Source organism: Branchiostoma lanceolatum, chromosome 17 (genome assembly GCF_035083965.1).
Source record: "Branchiostoma lanceolatum isolate klBraLanc5 chromosome 17, klBraLanc5.hap2, whole genome shotgun sequence".
NCBI classification, from domain to species: Eukaryota; Metazoa; Chordata; class Leptocardii; order Amphioxiformes; family Branchiostomatidae; genus Branchiostoma; species Branchiostoma lanceolatum.
This window is the reverse complement of record NC_089738.1, coordinates 2,000,346-2,017,565: the sequence shown is the minus strand read 5'-3', so window position 1 is coordinate 2,017,565 and position 17,220 is coordinate 2,000,346. Positions and strand designations below refer to the sequence as shown.

Sequence of the window (17,220 nt, the reverse complement as noted above, 5' to 3'; positions counted from 1 at the left end):
TTGAAACCGGCTTGGAGATTAATTTATGCCGTCTCTCTCAACAGGAGTTAATGACGCAGCTGAAGTGTACTGCTCCCAGAGTGTGCGCCGACGCTATGGAGAAAACCATGGGCGGCTCAAACCGCAAGGAGGTCCGTATTCTTGACGTGGCGGCCGGGACTGGACTGTGCGCGGAAGAGGTTAGGTGGTTCAAGTGATAATCTGGTTCACGGTTAGCCCCAGCTGGGCATGATCGTCTAAGCCCCTTCCTCAGAAACACTTCTTGTCTAGACCATGCTTGATATATGATGTTCAGACGGCTTTTTTCATGTCTCAGTGGATGTCAAAGTAAAGTGCTTTTCAACGCGCGCTACCACAGTCAATTTTTTTTCATCAGGGCATAATGAGGTACATGTATGCTACTCCTTGCCGCATGGTGGCGTTACAGCGGTATGAAGGATGATGTCTTGAAAGCTGTCACCCTCATTAAATCAGGACCCCCATCGCTCCACGTTATATCGCTCGCGAAAAGGGCCCTGATAACCACCGCCACCAGACATGGTTCTGGCGACGTCGCCGACACTTGCTCATGAATAGTTAATGAGCTGGCCTTATTTGGCAATGAGCGGACTGACGAACTCATCTCCAGACGGAAGTCGCGGACAAGGTCGGTGGGCTTGCTCGGCTTTCGCTGCCGCTGGGAAGCCCATATAACAGAGGCTCTTCCCTCCGCCTGTCCTTACACTTAGAAATATGTCCCTGTCATCAAGCAGTGGCTGTAGGGTGGACTGCTGATGCTGACGAAGCCGCTCTAATCCAAACAAGTCTTCCACAGCTGAAGCAAAACTATCGGCTGCCATTTGTTTTGGGCAACCAAAGCAACGATGTTATAATTACCCGTAACCTGATTGGTTGATAGCTTCTTTGCGCGTTTGCTTCCGATGAGGGGAAGCAGGTGACGTCGCCAGAACCGTGTCTGGCGGCGGTGTTTATCAGGGCCCCTTTCGCGAGCGATGTAACGTGGAGCGATAGGGGTCCTGATTTATTGAGGGTGGACCGCTGTACACTCCGATGAAAGCAGCCAAGACGTCCGTGAAGGCGTTGACTTCGGCTGTGTAGAAAGAACTAAGCTTATCAATAACTTACCAAGCTACTCGCATCGATATTATTTCACCATGCGGCAAGAGGACAATTCAGGCTTTGTAGCTGTGTAATGCTTAGGTCCCAATTGAAACAAGAGTCCGTAGGACACAATCTTCCGTGAAGTAATAATGGCATTTGCGGTGTGGCTTACCCTAGCCGGCTGATAGTTACAGGGTTGGCTGATAGTTACGGGTTGGCTGCAAAAAGTGCATTATTTAGGCCCAAAAAAAGCCGGTTCAGAGCCTGCAACGGAGGCTATCTGTTGCAGTCATTCTATTAATTCGATCGATTTATTTATTATTCCTTAGCTGGTGAAGAAGGGATTTTCCAACATAGACGCGGTGGACGGGAGTCAGGGAATGCTGGACCTTGCCGAGAAGAAGCAGATCTACCGCCGACTCATCTGTGACTTTGTCGGACCGAACCCCCTGGACATCGAAAACAGTATTTGTCGTATTTCACAATGTCTAACAACCAACAAAACGAATCAAATCCGAAATCTTCAAAACTGGCAAAAGGAACACTTGATAAGCTTTCCTTTTTATAACTAAAAAACACTGAACAGGTCTTAGTACGTACCTACAAACGGCATATACACGGAGAGATCATATGAATCTCTCACAGATTCCAAATTTCTGGAATACATAGGTTTAGATTAAACCGTATATTCTAACTGAAAAACAACTGTTCCCTTCATAGACACATATGACGCCATTGCCTGCTGTTCTGGGTTCGCCGCGGGTCACCTGAAGGAAGACTGTTTACCTGAGCTCATACGGGTCGTCAAACCAGGTGAGCTGTAGGTCTAGATTTCAGATAAGCCTCATCTAATGTCAAACCCGTGCAATGATTTAGGGGTAGAGTATTTGTCCTACATTGGTTCTGATTGCGGCTGCATGGTGTTCTGACCACTGCAGCAGCAGAACACAGTGGGCTACTACTACTACTATTGGTTCAAAACCTCTGCCGGGTATCATGCACATAGAGTATGGCACCGCTTCGTCTGCTTAAGCCGGCGTCACAATTCATGCAAGCGTCAGCCGAGCTTGTAGATCGCCCGTAGCTCGCCGAATGTCAAAATCGCCCGAGCGTCAACCGTTTTTGCCAATGAAAATCTCGGGTGACGTCCGTCAAACACTAAAAATTCCCCTATAAGATGGTACCATCTCTTGGACATGGACAAAGTCAGAATCGACTAACCTGGTAAAAGGCCAATATTTGGATCAACTTTGATTTCTGAAAATCGCCCGAAGTCCGCATAACCGACAGAACGTCGGCCGTACTTCGGCCGAAAATGCACATTTGAAGCTCGCCAACACGTCCACCGAGCTGAATTTCTTATTTGTGACGGGGGCTTTAGCACTTGGGAGAATGAGTATGGGAGTTCAATTCTCTACACTGCAAGTGGACTGACAATGATTATAGAAACGTAGGGGGTGGTGTATTTCGTTGTTACCTCCATGAAGGATGGAGGTATTGTTTCGGGCGCTTCTGCGTGCTTGTGTTTGTAACATGTAAAATGAATAGCCCCATACCCCCGTAATGCGAAGTGCCAAAGACCCTAATCGTCTATTTTCTCATTTCCAGGCGGCTACATCGTCATCACGTTCCGCGAGGAGTGGTTGCACCATTACGAGGACTACAAGGACAAGCTGGAGCCCGCCATGCCCCGCCTGTAGGACAAGGGGCTCTGGGAGCGAGTCAGCCGGGAGATCTTTCCCAACTTCTACCCAGGCAAGAACGGGGTTACCATCGTCTACAAGGTCCTGTAGCGTCCTGGCTTTCAGCTCAGATGTGATTTGAAAACGAAATGATAATAAAAATGGAAAGGATATCTTAGTCTTGATGTTTTTATTTCACATGTAGCCCTTGGATAGAGTGTTACACACACGGAGCATACGCAAGACCGTTACCGCCATGGGTGTTGTTTACGCATGGACTATATAAGACACAACTTAGACGTCTAAGTAGATGAGAACTATACTTTTTTGACAAAAGTAGTTTATTGATAAAGACGTCATTACCTGTGCCAGTTTGTTAGGTTAGATATTACCTTCGTCAAGAATTGTATGTATTGGGTTGGGTAGGGTAGGCCGAATACTCTCTCTTCGCAGCCAGGGGCTTGAATTGCGAGGAGCGCACAATTGGCGGGGCTAGATCACAAGGGTCTGTAGCGACTGCCATTCGGCGCGCAGGTGATCTCAATAAGTCAATTGCCCCATGTGCTGCCATAGGACTGTAGGTTTTGAACCACTCACGCCGGGAAGGGCCCCTACTCTTTTCCGATAAGTGCGGTGGATTCTTTAACGTGCTCGAGATGTGGCTCTCCTCAAACACGGAACCTCCATTTAACTTCCTATCCGAGGGACGTCCCTAACTGAAGCTAGGTACTCATCTACACCTGAGTGAAGTGAGGAAAGTCGTGTAAAGTGCCTTTCCTGAGGGCACAACGTCAACAGGACAAATGGTATGTGTGTATGTATGTTTGTATATATGTAACTATGTATGTGGAAGATTGGCATAACTCGAAAATTTGCCGTCCGGGACCCTCTTCCCCACCATGCATGACCATGGCCAAAAGAAATTCCCTCTTCCTAACAACAGCGCAACTCTATATTGCTTTATTTCATAGTTCCAATGAATACGCCCGGCGAGGAACGATGCACTTAAAATCGCAAGACGCGTGACATGAATAAGTAAGTAAAACTACTAGGCAAACGCCAAAGGATGAACAAGAAGAGGTTTAGCGATTTAACCACCCCCAATATCTGCATGGAGATTTGGGGGAAGTGTTGTATTTTTGCAAGCTCAAGCCGTGGCCATGTATACCATACACTGCGTTCCCGGAACTGGGAATCCCAGCTCCAGAAGTGAGGAAAGTTACCGAATAAAACTCAAAGGGGTGCTCCCAGTGTAGGATTAGCCTGGAATCCAAACCTATTGTAACTCCTGAGTCTCCTCTCCGCAGCTCCCGAGTCTCCTCTCCGCAAATTTGAGGCTGGCTAACATTTCAAACAATGAATTTTGAACTTTAAATGCATGAACATACAGTATCAATTCTAACCATTCCAAGAATAAGATAAATTTGCATACAAAAATTCCCCGCAGTGGCTAATGCTGATCTTCCCAAATGTTGTTGTCGATCATTTACCGTCCATTCTCACACCCAAAGGAACTGGAACATGACTGCTGTTAGATATACATATCCCGCCCTTGGTGCTGATAGACCATGCATCAGAGACATCTAGCGAAAAATAGCTAAACTGCAGGCCAACAAATCTAGTGATATCCAGTTAGCATCACGATCAATCATCAAAAAACACCTCTTTGTTGCTGCAACCTACGGCACGTATATTTTACCACCGCCACATTTTCATTACCAGAATTCTGTTGTTCAGCAGACGACAAAGGTTTGTGAGGAACACTTCTATGTCCTAATTTTTTGTGTGATACTGGACTGAAGGCGACATTTTCCTCAAAGTTTGCTCCTAACACAACCAGAAACACATGGACACATTAGTATTGCTAGTAGCTACTGCTTCCCGTTTACGTCCCGATGAATAACCGATGAATAATGCCCAACTAAGTGATGGTGCTAGGCATAGAAAAAAAAGTTGCCATGGCGGAGGGATTGACTTTGAGCGGACGTTTTAATGAACTCAACAAACGGGTTGTTACCGATGGGCTGATGCGTGCGGTGCGGCCGTTTTGGACACGTTTATATCCTTAGCACTCTCTTCAAGCAAAGGATGGAACAGTAGCTGTTGTATAAAAGGTAATTAGCGGCAAAATAATCATGACAAATCTTCTCTCCCGGGAAAATGTTAGCACTAGTCTGAGTGTACGTTCATTCTGAGTGCGACGGACGGTAGTTTCAGATTTCAGTATTATGGTATCAGCACGACTAGAGAGAATACAAAACATATATAGTATAAGTGACAAACGTAATCTATGATATTGACAGAATAACAGGGGGAAAATGGTTTATTGTTCTGCCAGATTGGTTTCAATTTACTCTATTTGGAAAAATCCCGGTTTTAGGTGCACTAACACACATCAATAAAATACCAGGAAAGCATTTGCAAGCCAACGTAAAATATTTCTCTCCCATTATTTGTCAGGTGTGAAAGTTTCAAATTCTTATAATATTAGCCTATTCTACTCCGGTCTGCTACTCTGAACACTTCTGTTGAATTGGTAGGCGTCCGTCCCTATCTAAACGTTTGGCTTTTTATTATTTGATTTGTTCCGGGTATCAAATATTTCTCAGAAGCATGCCTGTAGCTGTTTAATCCTTGTTACCATACCATTGCAGAGCACTGTGCGACTCAGAGCCCATCAGAGCTTTTGGATATATTTTAGCAGAATATTCAAATTCCAAGCAATTCTCCATCAAAACCCAAGAAGTTAAGAAGATGGGTATTTGGTATGTTGGTAGGTTTTGTCAAAATTAAGAAATGACCAGCTCCCCTGATAGCTTTCTTAAGTACTGGACTTCGGGTGTTTGATATTACCGATATTACTTGTACAGACCTCGACACGCTCTACACAATTGCAAGGAGCGTTCTCTACCCAAGTAGGTTAAAGACTACTCTAAATGCATTTAACTTCGAATTCGCGTGGTTTTTATTTCGCGCTTAGACGAAAATGAAGTGTTTTCGATGGTCACATACTGCTACAGTATTGGACAAAAATGTTCGCGGTGGATTTAAGTTCGCGGTGAAACGTCGCCGCGAAAACCACGAACATAAAACCACCGCGAACATTTCTGCATTTTCAGTATGCCCTCCTCCTAATCCGTAAAATGCCTTGCTGAAGACTAGCTGGAGCGATACTTACCTTGCATGAAGCGCCCTCTAGAGAGACTCAGTGAGTCTGCAGCTGGATGACCAGGAATGACATGTAGGCTGAAATACTAAATAGCAAAATGTCACTTCTTATTTAGCTCTGCTACATTTGTGAAAAGCATAAAACACACAGCAGTATTTTGTTCTTTCAATGGATTATATAGTATTTCCTGCATCATCGCATGTCAGTGTCTCAAAAAGAAATATAGGAATAAGTTATATGTGTATTGTCAATGTTGCTGATATGCATTTTTCATATGATGAATTAAAATGGGATTGTATGCATGGAGGCAGTTCTATGCCAAAAATATCAGTGTTGTTTTTACTTGAAACTAAGATTTACTAAATGTAGATGGTGTGAAGAAAAAGTGACGACACACGTTTTCCCTTTAATGGCTACTTACAATGTACCTTCGCCCAAAGGGATATATTTTGGTAGCATTTGCATGTGTGTAACGTTATGTTTGTATTGCATACCTGTTAAACCGCCTCAAGGCATAACACACCAGGTTTGTACTGCAGAGTACAAGCTGCATATCCGGACAGATTTATATCCACTCAAACCGGGAAGGACCCCTACTCTTTTCGATAAGTGTGGTGGGTCCTTTTAATGCTGAATGTGTAGCTCTCCTCAAACACGGGACTTTCATTTAACATCCTATCCGAGCGACGAGTGAGGTGAGGAAAGTCGTGTTAAGTGCCTTTGCCAATGGGACAACGTCAACAGGACAAATCAGGGAACCCCGGAGTCGAACCCGGTACTTCTGGGTTCTGGGGCCAAACACCCTGCCACTGAGCTACTGCGATGCCATTATGTGTGTGGATGAACAACAAAACTTGAGAAGGACTGGTTGGATTGTCTTCATATTTTGTATGTGGGTAGGTCTTGATTAGACCTGGAAATGCTTAGATTTTGGGCCCCTTAGCGGCTTGTTACAGTACTGCAACAAAGCTTTCTGTTTTGACATGTCTTGTCCTGGACATACCATGGTCTCGATTTTTGAGTGGTAGATAGCTTTTGGGGCAGAGAATAAGTGATATAGGTTTGGGCCCCCTAGCGGCTTTTTGGAACTGCAGGACCAGGCTTTGTTTCAGACTTTGAAAGAGAATAACTCAAGGAGGGGGTGACAGGTGGTCATTATTTTCGGTACGTAGATAGCTTGAATGATGATCTACTTAATTAGATACTGATTAAACAAATCAGTATCTAATTTACATACTTAATGAGGACAGGACTCTTAAACATGTGACATGTAGCTGAGGAAGTGAGAAATGTTGATAGATATTGACTATGCAAATCAATACCTCATTTACATAATCAATGGAAAAATACTTAAACTAAAAATGCAGTTTCATGATTTTTGGTATGTAGATAGCTAAAGTGATGCTTTATGATAATGCAAATCAGATTCTAATTTGCATAGTTAATGAGGAAATTTCTTAAGCGTGCTGCGTTCTATAATGAGACTATTCGAATATGTGACATTTATATCTGAGGAAGAGAGGAATGTTGATAGATAGACAATATGCAAATGAAGACCTTATTTGCATAATTAATGAGAAACTACTATAAATCCATACTAGTAAATGACAGCAATTTCATACTTGTGGCATTTGGAAGTTGTGTGAATGTAAACATCTTTGAATATGAATTATGCTAATGAGAATCCAATTTCCATAATTGATTATAAATGCTAGAATAGCCTTAGTAAAGCTTTTGTTATTGTGGGTGGAGAAGATGATCCCCTGATATGATTATAATCAATGAGAAACATTCATAATACGTCAGTCATAAAAGTTAAGATCATTTTGCGAAGGTCGTGGAACTTTTTTGGCGACGCCTTTGGCGACGCCTCAGGGGCGGAGCCGTTTGTATAGTGCTGGGATCAAATTTGAAAGAATTCTAAATATTCCACGCACGCATTCCCCAGGGAATTGGTTTTTGACAATACCTTGCTGAAACGGCGTTTGCAGTTAACAGGGATGAACTGAAATCTAATGCGTCGGGCACAGAAAAGGCGGTAGTTTCTACACGCTATTACAGCATTTTGCCGATGTTTTGATAAGCTTTTACTTCTACAAGATAGAATCATGGTTTGGCAGGGTATGTTGAAATATGTCACAGCTTTTCATCCATATTCTTGTTTTGACTTGTTACAATAAAGGATTTTATGTTTCGACATTTATCTGATACAGGTTCTTTCAGATGCTCTCAGAAGACTATAGCTAACATATAAAAGGAGAAAGGAAGGACACAGAGACAAGGTCTCTCGAACATTGGGCATGTTGTGTACGAGGGTTTTTATCTATTGTGCTTCATTTGTTTTTGTTATTTGCGTTTGCTTGCTATTTCATTGTGTGTGTGTGTGTGTTTTTCATTGTTTTTTTCATTTTGCTTTTGCAATGATCCCAGTGCGGTGGTCCTGCATTCAATGTTTCTCCTTAGCGAATGTCGCACACTCCAATTCTTCTATGATGATTCCGTATGCAGTCTGAAGGTAGCCATGACGAAGTTCACCTGCGAACACAAAGAGAGAAAAGGGCATGAATAAATCAATGCCATTACGCTCGTTCTCATTTAAATGTACACATTTTGTAATCTCTGTTACCGTAAGAAGTAAGACGTTCCTGACATTAAGATATGGCACATATAAGGTACAAAACTGCCGTTTTTAAAAGCTAGAAAAGTTTTAAGTCGTCAGAAAAACTACAGTTTGACATCTTATATGTGGCATATCCTAATGCCAGGAACGTCTCATTTCAATCGGTAACGGAGATTACAAAACGTATACATTTAACAAATTAACCTGTCTGTCACAATATGGTCTGTGCAGCTATGTTCTTCCTGCTGTATGAACACGATTCAGGGATTTGTTAAATTCACATCCATGTACATGTATATACAACGCGTTTGAGCCGATGATTTTCACCGAATGCAAGAGAGCGCAAGAGAGCGCAGATTATTTTCACCGAATGCAAGAGAGCGCAAATCGTATAGAAAGGTTTAAAGTTATATGTTTGTCATTTATTAAGAAAAGACCTTAAAAGGACACAACATATAGATCTGCACATTGCTCAGATTAGCAAAGACGACAGAAACACTATTGGCTTACCGCTTTAAGACATCGATTTTCGCGTTGTCATAGGCGACGGGTAGGGGATAGAAGAAGACAGTAAAACATAACGTTTCCCTGGATACAGTGGTCCTGGGTCCTCGCTGCACGTGTGAGGTTTACTGAAAATGCAAGAAAAATATACACCCGGGACCAGGGTCCCCTGAGCCGTTACTGCCTATGCAGGGCCAGAATTTAGGGCCTGACCTGAAGAAAGGAAAACAGCTCGTTACTGGAATATCCAATTTCGACCGATGAGTCCTGTCGAACGTGAGCGAGGAAGGTACGACCGGAAAATCCCGGCGGAGCATGACGTCATGTAGATAAAATATTAACCATAATTTCGATTTCCTCTTACACAGTGAAAAATATAACAGACGCAGTAACTCGTACATCAGGAACTGAGCCAGAGAAACATGAGCGAGTCACTCGAGAAAAACTACTACATGGGCACCGTTACAAAAGAAGACTTACAACAAACACAAATTGACAACGACTATAGCCCACTAACCTAATACACAGTAACATCAATGCAGCGCCCCTGCAGACAAATAAATGCTGAGCTAACTGACCTAATCAATAATTGTCATACAATGGGTACAAAGAAAACAAAACATATGGTACTGTACTAATAAATACTGATTTGACTGGCACCGACATAGTGTAAACCCAACAGATTCAGAATGCAACAGACCAAGCGCTACTTCATAGCACTATTTATTGTGTGACCTAATTCAACGGTACCATCCGCAACATTTAACAGACGAAGACATTTCCATTATATGGCCCATACCCGGTACCCCACGATCACAAGAACACAAAACTGTTCCAAACCACGTTAACATTCTGGGGGAGAAATCACTGTTGACATTGTCGAAAACGGTGATAAATAGTCAACTTGTTGATCATCATTCCACATGCAACGTAAGTAGTGACACATTGAGAAGCCCGATACCACAATGAACAATTCAGAAATTATTCTAGGACGACAAGTGTACAACAAATTAATGTACTAGTATTTGTGGCAATTATTAAACTAACAAAACTAATTCCTGGACTGTAACGTTAGCAGATTAAAACACGTCCAAAATGTCAAAACAACGCCTAAGCCTCTCGTTGACTCATACACAAGGTCAGGCCTGCACAAGGTATGGCATTAAAATTAACAGTCAAATCAGCTTAACAAAACTCACCAACCAAGAGAAAATCCAGACGTCTCGGCAGTAACACAGATAAAGATGGATACACGAACATAGACAAATGGACTTACCTGGCATCCAGCCTACCGTGGTCAGTTAATCGGGCTCTTTGTACCCTGGAATCCAGAGCAATTATACCGAGCGACCTTCACCGGCCCGCGCCCGGAGCTTCCTCGGGACCTCCCCTCCCCCTGGCCCGACAACGTACCCCGCCCCACTTCCCGCTAGCCAACACAAGATCCGGCGCGGTAGTCTTTTGCACCCGGTAGGAGTTCACGCAGCAGCGTTAGTCAACCTAATATTTTATGAGAAAACTTGTCCCAGTTCCTGTTGTTCACGATTGGGCCGCCGGTGACTCCTGTCCAGTCTAATGACAGTATTGGCGGGAGCTCCCCTGAACCTCTGCGGTGCTGTGAGAGATGCCCGCCGATGCCCAGCGGACTGAGTCTTCACCAGGACAGTCCGGCCCCGCGCCCCTGCGCACGCGAAAACTGCGGCCGGTAGACTCCTAGCCTTGAGATCTCCCACCGTGCTTGTGAAATTTTCCGGGCGTCAGGAGTTACTTTTAAATGAAATCAGTCATACGCCAATCAACATTATCATATGGTGGTTCGAGGGACGGCTGATTGGCGAGTGCATTATGTCAACTGTAATATTTAGATGAGAAAACTTTTCTGAATCAGCGAAAACCCTGGTGGTGGCCCAGGCATGACCCGGTCTGGTGAAAGGTCAAGCTTGGCCAGTGACCTACTTTCGCCCTAACAAGTGAGCTATGTTTCAGGGCAAAAATCAGCTGTTCGTTCAGTATCTCTTAGTTTATCAAGTGACCATGGTCTGTGAGTTTATTATTTATATAAAGTACTCTACTGTATATGCCAGTTTCTACTTGTAAGCTAAATTGTAGGGCATAAAACAATTTGATGCTTCTACACACCCCCCGTTAGGGTCTTGCGGTAGTCTCCACCATAACCGCGCCGGCTATAGGGAGAGCATTTGCCGGGGGAATTTGGCCATGGAGGGTAACATTCGCAGCCGTGTTTTTTTCTTCATTGGACCCTATTTCCATAGCCCACCCCTTCATACAATTGACTCTATTTTGGCCAATTTCTACAATTTTCCCCGCGACCCGCGGAGGCTGGTGGAGCCTAGTCTTGCGATGACAATCTGTAGCGGGGTGTTCTCAGCGCGCTAACATAATAAACATCAGCGCCTTGTTTATTTGTGCTTTAGCGGCAAAAAGCAGAAGGATCCGCTCTGAAGTGTAAGAGGGGGGCGAGGATACAAAAAACACTTGGAATATCAAGCATTCTTGCCGAGAAAAAAAACGCACGGCAAATGACACGTGCACGGTCACTGCGGAAACGTCTCAATCGCCATGGCGAGTGTTTTAATCACCGTGACACCAGACAGTCAAGTCCTTACAATCTTATCGGGTTTACTATGGGCGATCTTAATTCTCAGGTCAACTTTAAATGAAAACAAAACTTTGCTTTCTAATCCATATCTCAGTTGATCTTAATGTAAATCATAAGCACATTCTTAACATTCCTCCAAATTATGTCTCGTCAATTTGTGTTATATCTTAGAGTATTTTTTATGATTGTCTGCCATGGTGTTACTCGTCATGGCGATTTGGACGTTTCCGCAGTGGCCGTGTACGTGTCATTTGCCGTGCAAGAAAGTTTGATATTCCAAGTGTTTCAGTTTGAGCCATCTGTTTGTTTCTTAAAGTTCACATCTCACTTATTTAATTACTGTACGGTGGTTAAGCAGCTGTTTGTGCACAGTCAAACTTACATAACACAAGCACCTTGGGGACCCAGTCTTCATTTGCTTCCAGGCTCGCTGAGGATACTTCTCTCGCCTACCCCCCCGACCAAACATACTATACTTCCCTAACGTAGCACGTTGTGCACTTCTTCTGTTAGTACAACAAAAAACAGTCCTCTTTTGCTTCCAAGCTCGCCGAGGTAACTTGACATAATCCCACCCGACCATATATTTAACTATTCCCTAATATAGCACGCTGTACACTTCTTTTCACTCAACAAAAACCAAGTCCTCTTTTGCCTCCAGGAAAACGATAAGCAAAGGTTCATGTGAGGGACTAAACTTAAACAAATACACCAACCTGCAGTCTGTCGGATCAGATAATGTTACTACAAGTTATGCAGCATGTCTGTACTAACATCTTTTGACCTCGTTAAGTCAAAAATCCCCGATTAATACATCCACATGTTTCTCAGGAGACATATTTGTCTTAAATCCTGTCCCCAAGTCGTGGGGAAAACGCTGAATTTGAACATTTGCAGTTTGACGTACCATCTGTTTGTTTCTTTAAGTTCGCATCTCACTAAACCTACTGTGCGGTGTTCGAGCAGCTGTTTGTGCATAGTCAAACTTACATAGCACAAGCAACTTGGGGACCTAAGGAATTTGGTATCAAATGACACAAATGGTTCCCGACGGCCTGTGTGCTTTCCTTTACAGACCTTACCGCAATATTTTTAAGATAAGCCCGTAATGATTTCTATTAACTACGCTTAGCGGTGCTCTATGCTGTTCTAAATTGAAAATCCTTAAATTTCCTTCAATCACCAGTTTTTTTACGAACACCTCTGACGGGATTTATACTGTTTTCACCTTCGCCGAGAAGGTTATGCATAGGGTAGCGTTTGTATGTATGTTTGTTTGTTTGTTTGTTTGTTTGTAACGACCAGCATAACTCGAGAAGGCTTGGATGGATTGTCTTGATATTTGGTAGGTGGGTAGGTCTTGATGAGACTAGAAAATGATGACATTTTAGGTCCCCTAGCGGCTTCTTACGGTACTGCAGCGGAACTTCCTGTTTTGATATCTCGTGTTCTGGACCAGCTATGGAACTGATTTTTGAGTGGTAGATAGCTCTTTGGACAGAGAGTAAGTGGTATAGGTTTTGGCCCCCTAGTGGCTCTTTTAGAACTGTAGGAGCAGGTTTTGGTTCAGACTTTGAAAGGGAATAACTCAAGAAGGGCTTGATGGATGGTCATGAATTTTGGTAAGTAGATAGCTTCAGTGATGACGTACATGATTAGATATGTATTATGCAAATCATTATCTAATTTGCAAAATTAATGAGGAAAGTTTTTACAGCCGTCAAATTCCATGGTAGGACTCTCAAACATGTGACATATGACACAGGAAGAGAGAAATATTAATAGATATTAACTATGCAAATGAGGACCTCATTTGCATAATTAATGAGAAAATAATTTATCTCAAGATGGGCTTGATGGATGGTCATGAATTTTGGTATGTAGATAGCTGACGTGATACTTTGTATGATAGGACGAGAATTATGCCAGTCAGATTCTAATTTGCATAATTAATGAGAGAATTAAAAAACCCAGCTGTGTTCCATGATATGACTATTCAAATATGTGACATTTGTAACTGAGGTAGAGAAGGGTGTTAATATGCAATTGTAGGCCTTATTTGCATAATTAATAACTACGTTCATTCCATACAGGTAAATGATGGCAATTTCATAGTTGTGGCATTTGGAAGCTATGTGAAGGTGAACATAGTTGAATCAAATTATGCTGATAAGGACCTCATTTGCATCATTGATGGTGTTAGCATAACCTTCTTTGTTAAGCTTATACTTTGGACAACTTTTTTTTTGGGTGAAGACGATCAACTAGTATGATTTATAATTGATGACAGACACTCCTAATACGTCAGTCATAAAGGTTAAAATCAATTGGCGAAGGTATGAGGTCGTTCTTTGTTAAGCTTATACTTTGGACAACTTTTTTTTTGGGTGAAGACGATCAACTAGTATGATTTATAATTGATGACAGACACTCCTAATACGTCAGTCATAAAGGTTAAAATCAATTGGCGAAGGTATGAGGTCGTGGAACTCTAGTTATGATTGCCATCGGTAGCAGACCATGTTATATACGATTGACAAAAACGGAGCATATCGAAAATTTCTGTATCACCTACGTACATGAAGACCTCTTTGCATAATTAATGAAAAAAATACTATAACAAGATGGCCTTGATGGATAGTCATGATTTTTGGTAGGCAGATAGCTTGTGTAATGCTTAGTATGATTTGACAATAATTATGCAAATCAGGTTCTAATTTGCATTATTAATGAGGCAACTTTAAAAATCCGCATCGGGAAGTTATGTGAATGTGAACATCGTTGAATCAAATTATGCTAATAATGGCCTCATTCGCATAATTAATGATAAATATTAGCATAACCTTCTAAAGACCCCAGTAACACTATATAGATACGGGACAATGTAAACAATAGCCTTCAGTATGCGCATGGCAGCCGTACAATGCACATCAGTGGAGGCCTGGCTGAGACAGTTTACCATGTACAAGTTACCCTTCAAGTCATGTTTGAAATCTATAGATAACATATAAGAATTTGAAGTATGGCTACGAATAAAGAAGTTAGCTTGAAGGACAGTTAGCCAAGAAATAAAGTAATGACAACACTGGCTTGCAATTTAGTTTGAGATATTGGCTAGCAGTTATATGTACTGTTCTACAGGGCCCTATTCTATGCTGGTAACAACAACAAGAAGACGCAAAAAATCCCAAGTCATATTTCTAGCTAGACACACAACTACCTAGGCTAATGTTGGGAAGACATTGGAAATTCAAATCCATTTAGACACTCTAACACAACGTTGATAGGGTCGATTTGAAAGTTTGAAAATTTGAACAAGGTTGACATCCCCCAAACTGAAAGTTGTAGATAGCATTGTCTTGATTATCCAAGGGATCAAGTATCTGATTGAAACTTCGTTGGATTATGTGACCTTTTTGATAAATATCTGGGCCATTCTGCATGGTTTGATACTGTTCATAGAAAAACCAGTACAGAAAAAAGTTTGAATTTGACAGTTATTATGGTAATCTGTCCCTGCTATTGTCCCAGGCTGGCAGACATATAATCCTTTTATGAATTTATGTGGTTTTTGGGGATTAATCCAGCCCTCAACCTGCTGGGCAGCTCACAGTAGGAGCACTCCCTTTACGACTTCCCCTGGGCAAGGTTTTGGTTTCCTTTAAATTAAGCTCATAATTTGTTAAGCTCATACTTTGGACATGTTATATTTTAAGACAATCAACTGGTATGATTTATAATTGATGAAAAACACTCCTAATACGTCAGTCATAAAGGTTAAAATCATTTGGGGAAGGTATGAGGTCGTGGAACTCTAGTTATTGATATTATGCTACATTGTACATCGATCAACATGTGGAAAGTGATGATGCACCGTATCTTTCGTTATTGGAATTGACAAGTAACAAATGACTTCAATTATAGCTCCTAGTTCTCTGAGTACTGTCGGTCAGCAACACATTTGAAATACACACCTGTTGTGTTACTTCTGGCCTTTGTTATGTCAAATGAAATTATACATCAGCTACGTCATGCATTACCAATCACTTGAGACTTCCACTGTTGGCACTATATCACTGACATAAGCTCATTATTATCAATAACATAAGTGATTCTAAATGTTTGTTTACATACTTTGTACTCAATGGCCTACCCAATGCATCAATCATTTGAGACCTCTACAGCTGGCTATATATCACTGGCATATGCTTATTACTATAAATGACCCACGTGGTGCTAAATGATTGTTTACATATGTGCTCAATGGCAACTATCATACATCGCGTATCATTACATAAAGGTTTGTCTTTATAATAAGTATATCTAACGTTATAGGTAGCATAAGTCACCATGTCTCAAAATTTGGTACGAAAATATTTCATTGCAAATCAAATATAACTGGTTCATGACATTGTATAGATAACTTATCCATAGATAAACAGACCCTTATAGATATTTGAATTGTAAAGATAGGTCCCCATTTGCTGTCAACTGAAAATCAAAATTTATTCAGGAAGAGGTATACATGTATACTTGAAAAACACAGAGACCCCCACTTGACTCTACTCATTTCCGATTTCATAACGACATCCAGTTGAAAAGTTCACCTTCGTGAAGACCTCTACAGGCCATATGACAACTTTTATCCCCAGCGTTGTAATGAAGTAGTGAATGATAGAGCCGATTTTTGCACCTTGGAAAGACAAACTAACCTCCTCAACCGACACAATCCACACCTTTCTTCCATACTTAACGTCGCCGGAGTGTTTTTTAAACACCACCCTTGTTTTACATAAGCCCGTCATAGTTAACAGTTCAACTGTCATTTATGTAAGTTGCCATACATTTTACCAGTTACAATTAATTTTGTCGCGCATCCGCAACAACGTTCTTCTTCTAGTTCAGGGCTCTCCAGTCATTTGCAACTTGCGCCGTACTGACTGTCTGACGGCTACTCACCTGATGATTGAATTAATCAATTGTTAGGTCACAATAGGTGACGTCAGATTCCGGCATTTTCAAACCGGAATGAGGAGGGCTTTTCGATCTGGTTTTCCTGAAGATGGCTTTCAAGGAATTTTCCGAATTCTAAGCTCACTAGTCATGACTTGTTGATTTCCTCGAATTCCTGGAAAGGCAATAGTTAACAATACACCGTGCTAAATGCATGCAGGTTTGTGGTGATTTAATTTCACGGTAAGGAGAACATGGAGTGTTGGCGGTGATTTTGAGTTCGAGATAGAGCTGAATAACATACTGCTTCAGTGATGGAAACACCATAACCTTTTTTTTGGACAGCCAGCTGCAGTGCCGTTCTAAATCGCTATCAGACGTCTAGATCTTGCGCTTGTTGTTCGCATTGCTTTAATCAATTTCATCAGTGTAGATAACCAATGAGGGACAGACTCTATGATGAGATCAATCTCATCAACCAATAGGGAAAAAGTGCAGTCTTGGCAACCCGGAATTCTCTTCTTTGACGAATCACAGGCCAGTATTTTTCCTCGTGCCGTGTGCAGAAGGC

General features: G+C 42.0%; 1 protein-coding gene across 4 annotated transcripts in view; it reads left to right on the top strand.

The window, feature by feature from the left end:
* Window positions 1-2,956, top strand: part of LOC136423629 (methyltransferase-like protein 27) — a 31,922-nt gene extending 28,966 nt beyond the window's left edge. For all 4 annotated transcript variants that reach the window (XM_066411873.1, XM_066411875.1, XM_066411872.1 and 1 more), the window contains exons 3-6: window positions 45-179; window positions 1,431-1,566; window positions 1,822-1,914; window positions 2,710-2,956. In XM_066411873.1, coding sequence (XP_066267970.1) covers window positions 45-179; window positions 1,431-1,566; window positions 1,822-1,914; window positions 2,710-2,801 — 456 coding nt within the window. In that variant the 3' untranslated portion in view covers window positions 2,802-2,956. The remainder of the gene's footprint in view (window positions 1-44; window positions 180-1,430; window positions 1,567-1,821; window positions 1,915-2,709) is intronic.
* Window positions 2,957-17,220: the final 14,264 nt, after the last annotated feature.